General features: G+C 37.6%; 1 protein-coding gene across 30 annotated transcripts in view; it reads left to right on the top strand.

Moving 5' to 3' along the window:
- CLASP2 (cytoplasmic linker associated protein 2) overlaps window positions 1–4,381 on the top strand; it is a 142,521-nt gene extending 138,140 nt beyond the window's left edge. For 23 of the 30 annotated variants that reach the window (XM_039388315.1, XM_039388304.1, XM_039388305.1 and 20 more), the window contains one exon: window positions 725–2,158. In XM_039388315.1, the coding sequence (XP_039244249.1) occupies window positions 725–811 (87 nt within the window). In that variant the 3' untranslated portion in view covers window positions 812–2,158. Of the gene's footprint in view, window positions 1–724; window positions 2,159–2,224 lie in introns of those variants that run through there. The other 7 variants (XR_005566130.1, XR_005566129.1, XR_005566127.1 and 4 more) reach the window with 1 other exon arrangement.
- Window positions 4,382–14,133: the final 9,752 nt, after the last annotated feature.

A 14,133-nucleotide genomic window follows, 5' to 3' on the forward strand; every position in this document is an offset into this window, starting at 1 on the left:
TTTCTTGTCTTGTTTTTTTATGCAAGTTCTGATTGGAAAACAAGGAATGTAATATGTAGATGTTAGATACAGAAGTTTTATTTATCCTTCCTCCTTGTTATTTTACTTTCATCAGTCCTTTCAGTACCTCTAATTTGAAATAATAGTAATCAGTCTGTGGTCCTTTTTGTTTCAGGGTATTTATGATTTTATTGACATCTCTTACATGCAGTTTTTTTGCATGTAAACTGTTAATTGTGAGTTTCTTTGTCCTTGGGAATAAAGCGGGACAATTAATTTTCTGTATCTGTAAAGACTGTTGTATCTTAAAAATACTCTCTGGCAATGATTGTATTTAAAGTGATTCTAGGCAATATTGGAAGTTTTAGTAAGTACCAGCATCAACAACTCTGACTAGAGGCTTAAACCTTAATATTAATTTAAAAGAAAAAATCAACATAATCATATTTAGAACAGCATTGTAATTTGAGGAAATTATTCCATCTATCTTAATCTAACTACCTTAGATAATACTCTTCTTTACATCCTTGAAGAAACTTGAGCACTTTCTTTGTGACAAATTTTGCTTGTGTTTGATGTTTTCATTGGCAAGTATGTTCCCTTTGAATCAGCTGTGTAAAATATAATTTTTGGGGGGAAAAGAAAAAGGATTAATGTACCATTCTTGTAGTCTGTCTGTACAGTTTGAAAATACTAACAAAGTGAATTTGTCTTAAATTTGCAGATGAAATTATTGAACCTTTACATCAAACGTGCACAAACAGGCTCTGGAGCAGGAGATACAGCAGCAGATATGTCTGGACAAAGCTAATGAAGCTGACAAGAGTTACCCAGGTCTCCTAAAGCAAGGGCAAGGCCCTCTTCAGTGAAAGGAAAATCCTTACATACAACTTCTGGAACTTTTTTCTTGTGTTTATTTCCCCCCCCCCCTTTTTTTATTTTGGTTTTTGTTTTTTTTTTCTTTTCTTTTCTTTAACCAACGGCTGTCCTCAGCCTGCATGTGACTGTTGCAATAGAATTATTCCAAATCCAAGGAAAAACAGTATTAACATCAGTTGATCAAAGCAGAATAAAATTTTAAAATAATCTTATCCATCAGTTACCCTGTTCATAATCCTCTGTGTCTTCCCATTAACTTTTGCCAGTGTTACTGTATTAAAAAAAGATTTTTTTAATGCTAATTAAAAAGGTATGCTTTAAGCTTCAGAAGTTAAAATATAAATTCTGTTGCTTTACTCAGCTGCAGATAACATTACTTTTTTATTGCTGTTTTGTTTGAGTATCATGTCCTTCGCTAGAAACAAGAAGTGATGTGAAACAAGGCTGAACTAGTCTGAACTGCAGTGAGACTCGTTCACTGTGTTGGTGGTTCATCATCTTATTTACAGCTTGTTTGGGATATTCTGGAGATTGAGAAATATGCCTATAAAAAGAAAGCTGGATTGATCCAGTTCTGTAAAAGTGATATTGTTCATTGGTTGTATGTTTGTTGCATAAATAAGAATTTAGTGTGCGCAGCAGAGGACTGGTACAACCAGTACCTCTTAATGTGGAAGACAGCCCTCCCAGGGCAGCATTGCCGACCTGGTGATAGCGTGGCAGTCTGCTACCGAGCAGCAGAGTTAATGGTCACTTGATGGACGTGAACCATCCTTGTCACCTTTCGTTCTTCAAGCAGGATGCTTCAGAATGGAGTGCTCTGCCCAAGCATGCTCAGTATGTACTTATCTTTATCACTAGAATGTTTCCTCTCAACCTAATTGCTGGAACAAGTAGTCTTGTATTGTAACTCACATGGGATTTTATGACAACAGTGCAGAAAACTATTTATTCCTTACCTTCCTAAAAGCACCGAGATTTTCTGCATTGAATTTAAATGGGGGGAGGTGGGGGAATAGTCACAAATGCTATGGATCTTGCCACCTTTTAATTTAAAGAAGAATATATATTTTGGATGAGTAGGAAAAGCTGCACCAAATTATTTGCATGATTTTCTTGAATAGCATCCTCAAGACCCATCTGGATTAAGGTGTGGAAATGTTTCAAGGGTTTGTTTTTCCATTTTTGAAAAAGAGTTAGTATATTGTGAATAATGGTTCTTTGTATTTATGAAGTTGATAATGGAAAGAGAACAAAGATAAGTAACTGTGTCCCTAAATGTTGTCTTTTTCTTTTTTTTTTTTTTTTTTTTTTTTTTTTTTTTCCCTGTTTTTGATATAAGCAGCAAGCTGATTTAACTGAGAAATGGGATGAAACAGTGCCCTTCCCAGGAATGGTGGACCTTTTTTTTTCCTGACTTTCTTCCCTTTGATTGTGATGTTGTCTAGTTGTAGGAAGTGTATCCTGATAAGAGAGAAAATTGTGGTGCCAAGGATGATGATCTATGCTAGGCTAAAATTCTCTCTACCTCTTCAGGGTGACTAATTTTTGACTGAGCTGCTGCATATAGCACCCAGTAGAAAAACTATCTACAGAAAAAAAATCTTCTTTATTTTTGTTTTCCAAATTATCACTTAATGTGTATTCCGAACTCTGCTCTTCAACATTGCAGCCAAATATCATAAGAAACTACTTACACACTTTACTTGCTAGGAACCCTGAAAAACAAAACTGAATAAAAAAATTAAGTCAGATGCTTGTAGTTACATGAAAGGTTGTTTTTACTTTAGTTTGAAGTGAATGCAATAGAAAGAGCTAAGATGTGGTTATTAAAGAAGCAATGCCATTGCAGAGATTTATTTGGAGGAAAAGTTGTAGAAATATATGTAAAGACTTAAAACCAAGACTGTCATAACACATTGCTAGCCCTTTTTAGCAGCTACATCAAGAAAATAGTATCTCCTCTTTCTTTCCTTTGTTACGTGTAACATCCTTGTTGTTTTCTACTGTTTAATTACATTGTGTATTTATAGTTCTATGCTTACCATTGTGCATATACTGGCAATAAAATGTACATAACATTACTTAAAAGATTAGCAATGTATACATTCTGGTTTTCTGCTTTATTTGATCACATGCTATAAGAAAAATTATAAATGTGATTGATACAACATTGGTTTTAAAAAAAATTATCTTAATCTTCATGTTTTGTGTGTCCAAATGATGTTTCTTTATATACTCTTGTTACTAAATCTGACTTGGCATTTGAGAACATGCTGTGAATATAGGTGTGCTAGACAAATTTTTTAAAAATTGAATAGAGTCTTTATGAACACAGTTTCCTTCCTCTAGGCAGGTTTCTTGTTTATTATTTCATTTATTTGCACATTATACATCATTCGCATTTTATTTTTTTAATATTTAAAAAAATATTTTTCAGTCTACAATCCTGTAGTTGTTTCATTTTGATTATACAAAAGGTCACTTAAAAAAATTGCACAAATTCTAAGCTTAGTAGTCCTTCCTGTATGTTATTCCTGCATTTTCTGTAGGTAATATTTCTTTTCAGAGGATCATTGCAAGATGACTTTATTTGTCATCTTTTTGAAGATGCTATTTCATACTGAAAATATAAGTTATTGAAACATACAGTATATATTCTGGATGGAACCTAGTTTTTTTATGTGTAAACAAAAGTTGGTAAGAAAGAAATGGTCCTGTATGACTGAAAAATTTTGCTCCAGGTGGGGGGGAGAAAGATATTTACATAAAAGTTTTTTCATTAGTTTTGCTTTTAAGCCATCTTTAAATGGAGATATCCCATGTATTAAAAATCTGAATGCAATATATTTAAATTAATATTTTACTCATGATATGACTAGTTCTGTTTCTAACAAAGATGGGGTTGCTATCTTTGTAAACAGGGTAGAATCTGTTTATATTACATGAAGCCATCAGAATGTAAGAATTTGGAAAGAAAATTATTTCCACGGCAGCCAGTTATCAGATTCACTGCATTGCTTTTGTCTTCATTTCCTATATTATAAATAGACATTGGCTCAGTTAAATTGAAGCAGTGATTAGTCATGCCTTATGTTCCTGCTGGAGGTGGTTTCTCTAATGGATTAGCATAAAGATCTGGGAAAAACTAGGACAGATATAAGTTGCTGTTCTTTCAGAAAGGGGTTCTGTATGTTCTCTCTAATATCCTGTCAGGATAGGTCATTGCAGTCATTTGGATACCGAAATGTAAATCTTAAAGGTTGAGTTTGAGCTTAAAAAAAGAAGAAGGAAAGCTACATGCAGAATCAGGATAAGAAATGCATATCTTGGATGTCTCAGACTTTGATGTCATTTGCTTTAAAGAATTTTGAGTAACACATTATGTTCAGCTGAAGCAAGGAAGTTGGGATAATAAATGTAAATTGAAAGGAGAGCTGATGATGTAAATTTTCCTGAGTTGGCTTGCTTGTTTGTTTTTGAAGATAAAGGTTGGAACAGATTGAGTTGTGTTTATTATTTGCGGTCTGAGTCCCAGAGCAAAAAGAACAAACATTTGTATCCTGAAATACTTACATATTCTTAGTAGTTTCTATGAATGCTTAAACATTTAAGTAAATTCACAAACCTACCCATGTAAAAATTCTGTTGAGAATGCAGGCCCAAACTGCTCGTGGTTTTAATTTTCAGCAGAGGAATTCAAATTGTGCATATGACATTGTCCCTTTTCAAACAATCAGAAAAGCGAAAATAATCTTGGGGAATAAATATGTTGAATTACTCTACAGTTACTCCCTATGGTAGCTGGCGAGAATGGTTCCACTGGCTGTGTCAGGTTGGGATTCAGCAAACACACAGAACACAATAAACATAAATATGAGGAGGATGAATAGGCTGTTTGGGAACTGCAGGATTATCTAAAGAATGACAACTAGTACTTTCTCCCAATTAAAACAGTAAACAGATTTGTAGTTCCAGTCTACTTCCAGGTAAGATGAAAGTCAATATTCATATTACATTCACTGAAGAAAACGTCTTAAATTTTCCTCCCTACATTTCCCAATTAAGCTTTTCAACTCGTTAAAAGTACATACTTTGAAGATTTGCTTCATACTTTACGTATGTGTTCCACCGTCTTTTTTGTTAAAACAAGGAAGATTTTCAGTAATGTGGGAAGTTTGAGGAACTAATTATGCTAGTCAGGCAGGTAAAAAACTTCATTTACTCTTTTTCTATATTGCGTATACGTTTGTATACTTAAGTATATTTTAAGACCTCAGGGTTCCCAAGCTGTGCAGCTTGGATTATGCCAGCTGAAGAAGTGTCTTCCTTTGCTGATTAAAATTTTAGGATAATAAGTGTATTTACTAAGAAGTTCTCTACTGAAGGGACAGAATTGAAACTCTGTAAACTGCTGCTTAACAGTAATTCTTGAAAACTTGGAAAATGGTGTTTTGCAAGCAGTTTTGAATGTGATTTCTGTTGAATATAAAAATTCTGTAACTCTTGATGTATTTTAGGTAGATAAAAATGTTCCCAGTGGGGATATTTTGAGGGAGTAAGATTTTTAAAATTACAGATAATGAAACATGGAAAATATTTCTTCAGTGGAAAAAGGAACATACCTTCATGTAACTGTTTGATATCCAGTTACAGGGATATCAGACAAGAGTTAGAAAGGTAACTAAACTTGATCTTGGACATCAACATTTTACAAGTTTTCTTTTTCAGTGTCCTTTCTTTCCTAGATTATGATATTGCCCACCAATGCTCATCTTTGGACCTCTATCAACTCCTACTACAACCAGGACTGGAGATGGTTCTTGGAACTATATGTCAGGCTAGATTCAAAAGTAGTGCCCGTCTGTCCAAGAAAGATCTGTAGCAGTAAAAGCAAGCTGTAGATTTAAGTTATGCAGTAGACAGACATTCTCAAAAGTCAGCTAGACTGGTTTAGGTATTCCCTCACCATCTATTCATCTCTGCCCCTGGCAGAGCCAACAAAGTACTTTGTGGGAGCTCCCCTACTCTTTTCCTCACAAATCAGATTGGGGAACAATCTCTGGTCCTCCAGCAGCACCCTGGGCTCACAGAGATGCTGGCAAAATGAATGAACATCTGTCCTGGGCTTTGAGGGTCTGCCTGTATTGTGGGGGGAAGAAAGAGAATACAAAAAAAAAAACTTAGCACAGTTTGTTTAACCTGAGCACATGTAGCTCATGTCAAAATACCAGAGAAGACGAACCGTTGATTTCAGCGTAGATAAACAGGTCAAGTGCAAGCCTGTAGGGGAGCTGGATGTGCGTTTCATTTAAAATTGCAGATTAGCATGTTTTAAAATGCTTAATTAATCTATATGCTAGTCTGAAATAACGCATTTGAAATGTAACTAATGGTAGGCAACTGCAAAATGCCTTTAATCTGGAAAAATAGTAATTTCCGGCCTGTTACTTTGTGTCCTTTCAGCATAACTTAAACTGATGCAGATAAAACACTTTTACACCATAGCTCAATGTCATTGTAGATGGCTGTATCTTATGTAAAGAATTTCTGAGCTGTTTGATGCGGTTTTTGATCTTCCAGATTACAGCTGTGGCCATGTTGGCCAGCTAATCAATTGAACTATTTTACCAAGACAAAATTATCTGTTTCCTCTGAGGAATTTTCATGCATTACTATTTATATAGCCTGTATAAGAGGGGAAATCTAAATTTGTTAAGATATAAGTCTTAAACTTTTTAAAAGCTTACTTGAAGTAAGAGTTGGTATCATCAGAGGCTGCCTTTTCTCAGAAGCCACTGCTTCTTGAGCCATATAAGAACATTTTTGCCTTGTTAGGAAGTGAAAAATGCAGGTTTGTTAGAAAATATGAGAAGAAAGACATGGTGTAATATACCTAATTTAACCCCCTGTAACTTGCAGCTATTGTTCTTAAAAACCTTAAAACCCCTGTGTAATTGGTAGTGTTTTTAGGAAGGGGGTTTTCTTGGAATACACATCATCGCACTTTCTGCTTTGGGAATTAAGATGAAAATAGTGATGTAGGAGGATTTTGTCCACACAGCCAAGACAGCCTAGTGAAAGAAAATGTTAGACCTGGCAGAGTACCAAAGCTGCCTCAGAGCCTCAGGTAAAAGGGACTCAGTCCATTAGGAATGAGAAGGAACTGAGCGCTCTTTTCTATGTTACAACATGCGGGAAGGCTACATGGCTGCAGCACTCTGGGAGTCCAAACTGATTTTTAGGCTATCAAGTATGTTCACAGAAAGCACAGAATACCAGACTAACAACTGCTTGAACTTGTCCACCTTTACAGACTTCTTAGTTGTCAAAAAAAACCACAAAACCCCCCCCAAAAAACAAACAAAAAAAACCCCACACCAGACTCCACCATTTTCCACAGCCATAAAAATGTGCTAATTTAAGTTTTGATTTGGGTATGTGATGTGGTAAATCAGAATTTTCTCTGGTCAGTGATGCTGTCTAAATCTCTGTGCCTACAAATGATCTCCATATGATAGGTTTCTTTATAGGCCTTAGTGTTCCTAAAAGGCAGCAGAAGAAGGCACAGGTAATATTTGCGATGCTCCGTCTTGTAAGATGTGAAGTCACTAAGACATTTATTCCTCAGTTCATATCTCAACGCCTTCCAGCATCCTGAGATGCAGAAGTAGGTAGTGTGAGGAATATGACTATGGAGAAATAAACCACAGACCAGGAACGCTCTGTAATGGAGACTTCTTTAAAAGGAGATAGACCCCATGAGGAAAGGATCGTGCCCTGCATTCTTCAGAACAAGCCAAACCTATGTTTGTTGTAATCTGACACTTGAGCACTGGAAGCAATTCATATTTCTCTTTTACATATAAAGTTACTTCTTCGAGTGCCCCATATCAAGGAGACACTGAAGCAAGTCCAAGTACAGAGTCTGCTACATATGTGTTTCATCAAAGTGACCAGAAGGGGCTGTTGAAGCATTTAGTGTCCTCAGCACTGTTATGTATCAAGCAGAGTGCCATTCTGGTCAGATGCCCTGGGTTACCTTGTCCCTGTGCTGCCAGTGCCCTAAGATTTCTACTGCAATTTAGGAGGTCTACCAAAAGTGCTCTTTGTGAGTGTTTCCATTTCCCCTTTCCTTTTGTTGGCAGGCCTGCTGCTTTCTGTATCACAGAGGGAGGACTGGTAAGTGAGCAGTTCTTGCAGTGCTTCAGTGTTCAGCAGGCCCAGACTATGACATCTAAAACCATCCAACAGTCCAGATTAAAGGTGGCAGGTGGACATGGAGAACATGCAGGCATTGCTGCTTATCCTTAATTGCACTACACAGACACAGGGCAGTGCTGTTCACAGGCTGTTTATCAGCAGTGACCACATACTTCTGCCACCCTCAGATGACCAGACATAGCAAAAGAACTGGGCTGGATCAGCTCTTAACATGTCAGGAGATGTGTGGAGAACTGCAAGTCAGTGCAGCAATGAATCACATGCAGAAGTTATTCGTGCTTGTGATTGTTGCTCATCAGTGATTTTAAGTTCACTATAGTGAATACAGTCGCACTAACAAGGTATAAAGGAGAGACAGAGAGGTTGTGTGTTCAAACAGTAAGAGGGGCTAGAAATGTGTGTCAGCACCTTTCACATAGATGTATAATGGATTCATAGCCCATGCAAGCAGGCAATATCATCTAGACTTGAATACCTCACTGTTCCACAGTGATCTAGTTGAGCAGGGTCACTGGTGTCTGATTTGACAGCTGTTTTCATTCCAAAGCTACCCTGTACTGGGTAACAACTGTTACACAACCAAAAAGAGTCCAAAAACTAAACAGGACGCATCAAAATAACAATACTTTCTTCTCTAAAATCTGTTTTGGGAATAAAGTATACAGGGATTGCTTCTGGATAAATATAAAATTTTCTTTTGATTTTAAACTGATCTGCTATTTTAAGCACAACTAAAAGTCATCATGGGACGGCAAAAACTTCCATTAAATAAAATTTTCAGAATATATACTGAATTCACAGTGTCTTACATTGTACCTGATTAGTTTTTCCATGTATTGTCTGTAGAACAGTTTTCACTTGTTCAAAGAGTAAAGATGACATTCTGTATATATACTAATATTTCAGGTTGTTGTACTTCTCAGAAGGGCAATCAGAAAAATTGTGGGGAGACTGATCACTATGAAAAAGATTAGCAAGCTGAATGATGCCTTAGGAGACCTCATAATTTTGGATGTGGCTCATGGAAAAAAGTCCAATAAAGTTTTCAGGCACCATATGCTAAAGTACTTAACTTAGCGCAGATCCACCCATTAGGCAAAACATGAGCCTCCCCACCTTAAATTTCATGTTGGACTTTGCATGCCATACACAAGCCTTAGAGCATGAAATGTTTTAAATAAATAATGTCTTGTTGTTTGTATATACAGTGCTCCTGTGCTGAGATCTGTGAACTTATTGGGTAGATCATAAAGCAAGAAAAAAAAATAGCCCCTTAACAATAAACAGTACGAGGTAAAAAACTCACCTTATTTGTCCCCAAACTTGAAGGACCGTGTAACCACATACCTTTATGTCTGGAGGTTAGTCAAGGGCAGCAGGTGTGGGTGTGGGGAATATACAGTGTTTCACAAGGCAAAATACCAGGATTAAATATAACCTGGGAAGTTTATCCTAATTTAAAAAACTAAGTTCTACTGTATTGAAGTTTTATCCATATACTGTTTGCAACAAACATCAGTCAAAACACAAAACTGAAGAGGAGAAAGAAAAGAAACACTGAATTTTGATTTTTTTTGGTAGTATTTAATTTCAGTTTGAATAATAACATTTTTTCTACGTATTCTGTCTACTTAATTTTCCATACAAGGAACTTAAAGCAACTATGAGTGATAAGTATTTTGTCAAACCCCAGAGGAAGGAAAAGACAAGCAAAATTTCCTCTTTCACAGTGCTTTTGCATGGAAATCCACAAGATTTCGTTGTGCTTTGCTTTTCTTATACCACCAGTGGTTGCAGTGGGATAGGATGGTTTGTAGCAGCAGTTTTTGTGGCCACGGGTCTCTCAAGTAGGAAATAATTTGCATACCGTGAGGGGCACCTGTAACACGGGCCTTGGGACTTCTGCTTTTTATAACAAGCAAGCACTTAGAAACTGAGGCCAGAATAGTTGCCATTATTTCACCCTCCCCTACTGATAAACACCCTATGTTTGCTGTGATGCTCCTGTATTTTATTACGGCCTACAGCTGTGGATGGTAGTGTCAAAGCTCTGTTAACACCTGGGCAAGCTAATGACCAAGGACTGAAATCAGAGAACTAAAGCGCTGAGGCCTCACAGCTCTCGCTCACTACCCACACTCAAAATATCTAGGGTGAACCCAGGCCAGTAGCTGAATCTGGCTGTGCTCCCCTGGGTGGTTATTTTCAGTGAAAGCAAGTTGTCTGTCGTGATGTAGGAACAAATCTACGACTGATATATTGTGTTTGTGCTATTTAAAAAATATCAACACTAATTCTGAAAGGGCTAGTAACGAAGTCTACTGTTCTCAAGGTGAAAAATGGGAGTCTCAAATTACTTTTGCTCCCAAGTTCTCTCCTGGACTTCTCAAAAAAAAAAAAAAAAAAAAAAAAAAAAGACTCATTAAAACTGCAGTGTTCCCAGCTGCTGTTTGACAAACCAGGATCTGTCAAAAGGAACAGACTACTTTTGGGGAGTAGTCAGATGATTTAAAGCCACATCAGCTGTGTGGGATACGCATAGCAAGGTGGGAGCCATTCTGTGGTAAGAGACTGAAAGCTCTTTAAGTGAAGGGGAATCTGTGGTATTACTCCTTCCATTCAGTAGAAATACAAGTCACAGAAGAAAACAGATGCCTAACCTCTATGTGGGAAGCTCATATCAACCCCAAGGGAAGACTGTGAAAGTGATTTGTGAAATGTGTAGTCCTTTCCATGAGAATAATCAGTGCAAAGGGAAACGGGTCTTCCAAATACAATGCACCATACACATTTAACTCCTTTGCCTAAATCTAGGGCTAAAGACAGAGTGATTCTATTTTATGATTTGCCAGTAAATGGAGTAAACCAGTGAGCAGGATATGTGTTCTTTTTCTACAGTCACCGAAATCAAAAATTATTAAGAAATTACAACAGTGGTCACTGGGACACATGCAGCCCCTTATATCTGCTGGGAGGGTGCTTATTATGAGTATGCAGTTACATATATACACTTGAGTGGAAAAACTAACCTTGAAAAGGCTTGTCCAGCTCTCATCCTTGCTGGAGCAAAGACCAATTTGTGTACAGGAGCTGATCTGTGTTATAACAGCCCTCCTTGAGGTACCTATGTACTTCTTGGAAGAAAATAGTCTCTTAGAATCACTAAGGCAGCAGTCCCAGTTCTTTTCTGCTTTTGTGAACGGCATCACAAGTAATGTGTATTTGAAGTTTTTCTGATTGCTGCATATTACTATCACTTTAATATGAAATAATTCCTTTTTGTTTCCCAAAACCTTGCTCTTTGATGCTCTAATTTTCATAGCCTGGGTGTTGCCACAATATTGTAATACCTTTTAGAAGTATCTTTTTATAGCATGAACTGGTATTTAAAAAAAAACAAAAGTAACAAAGCCACCACTGAACTTCTACTATTTATGCGTAGTCCTTCCTATTTCAAGCAGAATGGCTGCCCTCTGCAGGTAACTGTTTTCAGATGAGGATTTTGGATGTGTGCCCCCTCTTATTTCTGAGTGTCAAGGCCTTTGCAGGATCAACCAGTGCTATTTTATGTGTTTTAAAATTGATATTACAATCTTGCCTGCAAAACCCAGCAAACAAATGGCACTGGGATATGTGTGCCAAGCAGCTGTTTTGCATCTGAATGTGATTTTTCCCTAAAGTGAGGGTGTGAGGGTAGTATTGGGTGGGCGTTGGAGTCAATATTTTTCCTGCAATTTGACAGTGTTTTCATTGTTGGGATTTTTATTTTATTCATTGTTCATGACAATAAGGTAGCTATAAAGTTATATTCTGTAGTAGCCTGCTATTTGAATGGAATGAACAGGCAAAAAGGATACACTGCTGAGAAGGCATCTTGCTCACCTTAAAGGTCATTGTACGTTCCACCATTTTTCTTTTTCTCTGCAGTCAGTTGTGCCTATGTAGGTTATAGTGTGTAAGTTCTCTGAGTGGACTGTGTGAAGAGGAAGCTCTGTGCCTCTCTGAGGCAGAAGTGCTATGAAGTTGCCCTTTCTCCTGGCTGTGTAACACACAGTTTGCTCAGTGACACTCAGTGTGGACAGAGGGGAGGAGGGAAACGGGGATGGTGGGGAGATCTGAGGTGCACCTGATGTCACATCAGGTAGTAACAAAGCCTTGCAGCTGGGCAGCAGCCAGCAGTGCAGCAGGTTTGGGAGCAGCAGAGTATGTGGGGACCAGCCAAGACATCAGCTACCCGCCTCTTTTGGAGAGAGGGACATTGGCAAACTTGCTGGCAGCAGCTCAACATAAAGGTCTGAGAGGAACCCAGCTGCAACTTTAATCTGAATGTGTGTATTTGTTTTCTCTTTCCACTCTCCCGTCACTGCAGTGACCATCTCCTGGCTGAGCACAACACTCCATCTCATCCCAAGATGCTTTTCTGGCACAGCCAGCCCGAACATTATCACCATCACCAGTATCCCACCAGTAACAACAGCTACTTGCGGTAAGAGAAGAATGGGCATGACTTTTAATCATAATAATAATTATAATGCTATAGCACACAAGAATGCAGACTGTATGGCCTTTGCTAATTCACAAGTTCAAGCCTTCAAATAGAGCTGGTGATTTGAAAATAATTTGTGCGGTACAGTCAACATAGTGGAGATTTACTTTACTACAGCTCTACAATTTTCACAAGCCATGACACCACGTGTGCTACTAACAGTGATAGGAATGTTTTGCTGCTTAATATGATACAGATGTGGTATTTTTTTGTTTCTTTTTCTAATTACATTTGCAGTCTGTAGATAAAATCTGTTTATATGAAGTAATACAGACTTAGAAATACCTTGATGTTTCACATCTACTTTGATTATTTGCTGAAGCTCAGCTGATCTGCAGGACCAGGACTATGGGCTGCTTGTTATATCAGTCCAGGCACACTGCCTAAATAAATGCTTTGCATTGAAATTCTGATGCAATGTACAGGTTATTGCATCAGCATATTCCTGTGAGCTATGAACCTAATGTACCTCTTCGTGACTAAAATATTTTTTGTCTACAATATTCAAATTTTTCTTATAATTAAAAATGATTATGCTTTAACAAGAGCTAGGCTCATACATTCCTGATAATCTTGATGTTAATTGAGTTTCAATTTATAGTGTGGTCTACTCTTTTTATTAAACTTTAGCTTATTACTTTTTGGCTAAAAATAATGTATGTAAACATGATAGTGTGTAATCATTTATCTTGACATGGCTCTTTCTATGTTGGTAGTCGCACACTGTTGTATCACAGCATTACTTCTGCTCTTGTCGAACTGTTGAGTAGCATGTTTTTATTAGAAACTTATTAAGTTTTAGATTTTAAAACAAACAAACAAACAAACAAGCAAACCCCAAAGGAATTGAGGGTTCCAAAGTGTGAAACTAATGAAACTGCAGTGGCATTTTATAAAATCAATCCACCTCAGTACAAAGGCCAGAGCAAGTTGAAATTTAGATTGGCTAACGCAAATACATAGCAAACACAATGCTGTTTCTATTGACTCAAGCAATAAACCAGAAATGAAGGACAGGTGCTCGAGTTCCCTGATGCAATCCTGTTTGCAAGTGACATGCACAGTTCCCAGGGCAAAAGGAACCAAACCACCAGGGAAAGTGAGGATGTCCACTCACACCTCCAGTCCTCCCTCTGTTCAGCCTCAGGGAGGTATGTCCCTTCCTAGCTTTCCTCAGGGCCTTGTTCTCTCTCAGGGCCTGTTTTTCACCATGTCCTTGTCTTTCTTCATTGCTTCTGTTTTCCCACCCTTATCTAAAAATCTGCCCTTTGAGTCCCTCTGAAGATGCTCTTCCCACACGCTTTTGAGCACCTTCCTTTAGTTTTCGAGGCAGCCTGCATCTGTGTTTTGGTATTGAAATACAGTATAGGGGGGATACTTCTATCAATGTAGATAGGCTGTGTACAGGAGCCCTTTGAGGCCGACTTTTGAGCAGGAAGAGCACAAACCAGCTCAGACACAGGGCTTCAGTCTGGTCATAATCG

This window comes from Pipra filicauda, unplaced genomic scaffold (genome assembly GCF_003945595.2).
Source record: "Pipra filicauda isolate LSUMZ 115617 unplaced genomic scaffold, ASM394559v2 scaffold62_size3274119_pilon, whole genome shotgun sequence".
Classification (NCBI taxonomy): Eukaryota; Metazoa; Chordata; class Aves; order Passeriformes; family Pipridae; genus Pipra; species Pipra filicauda.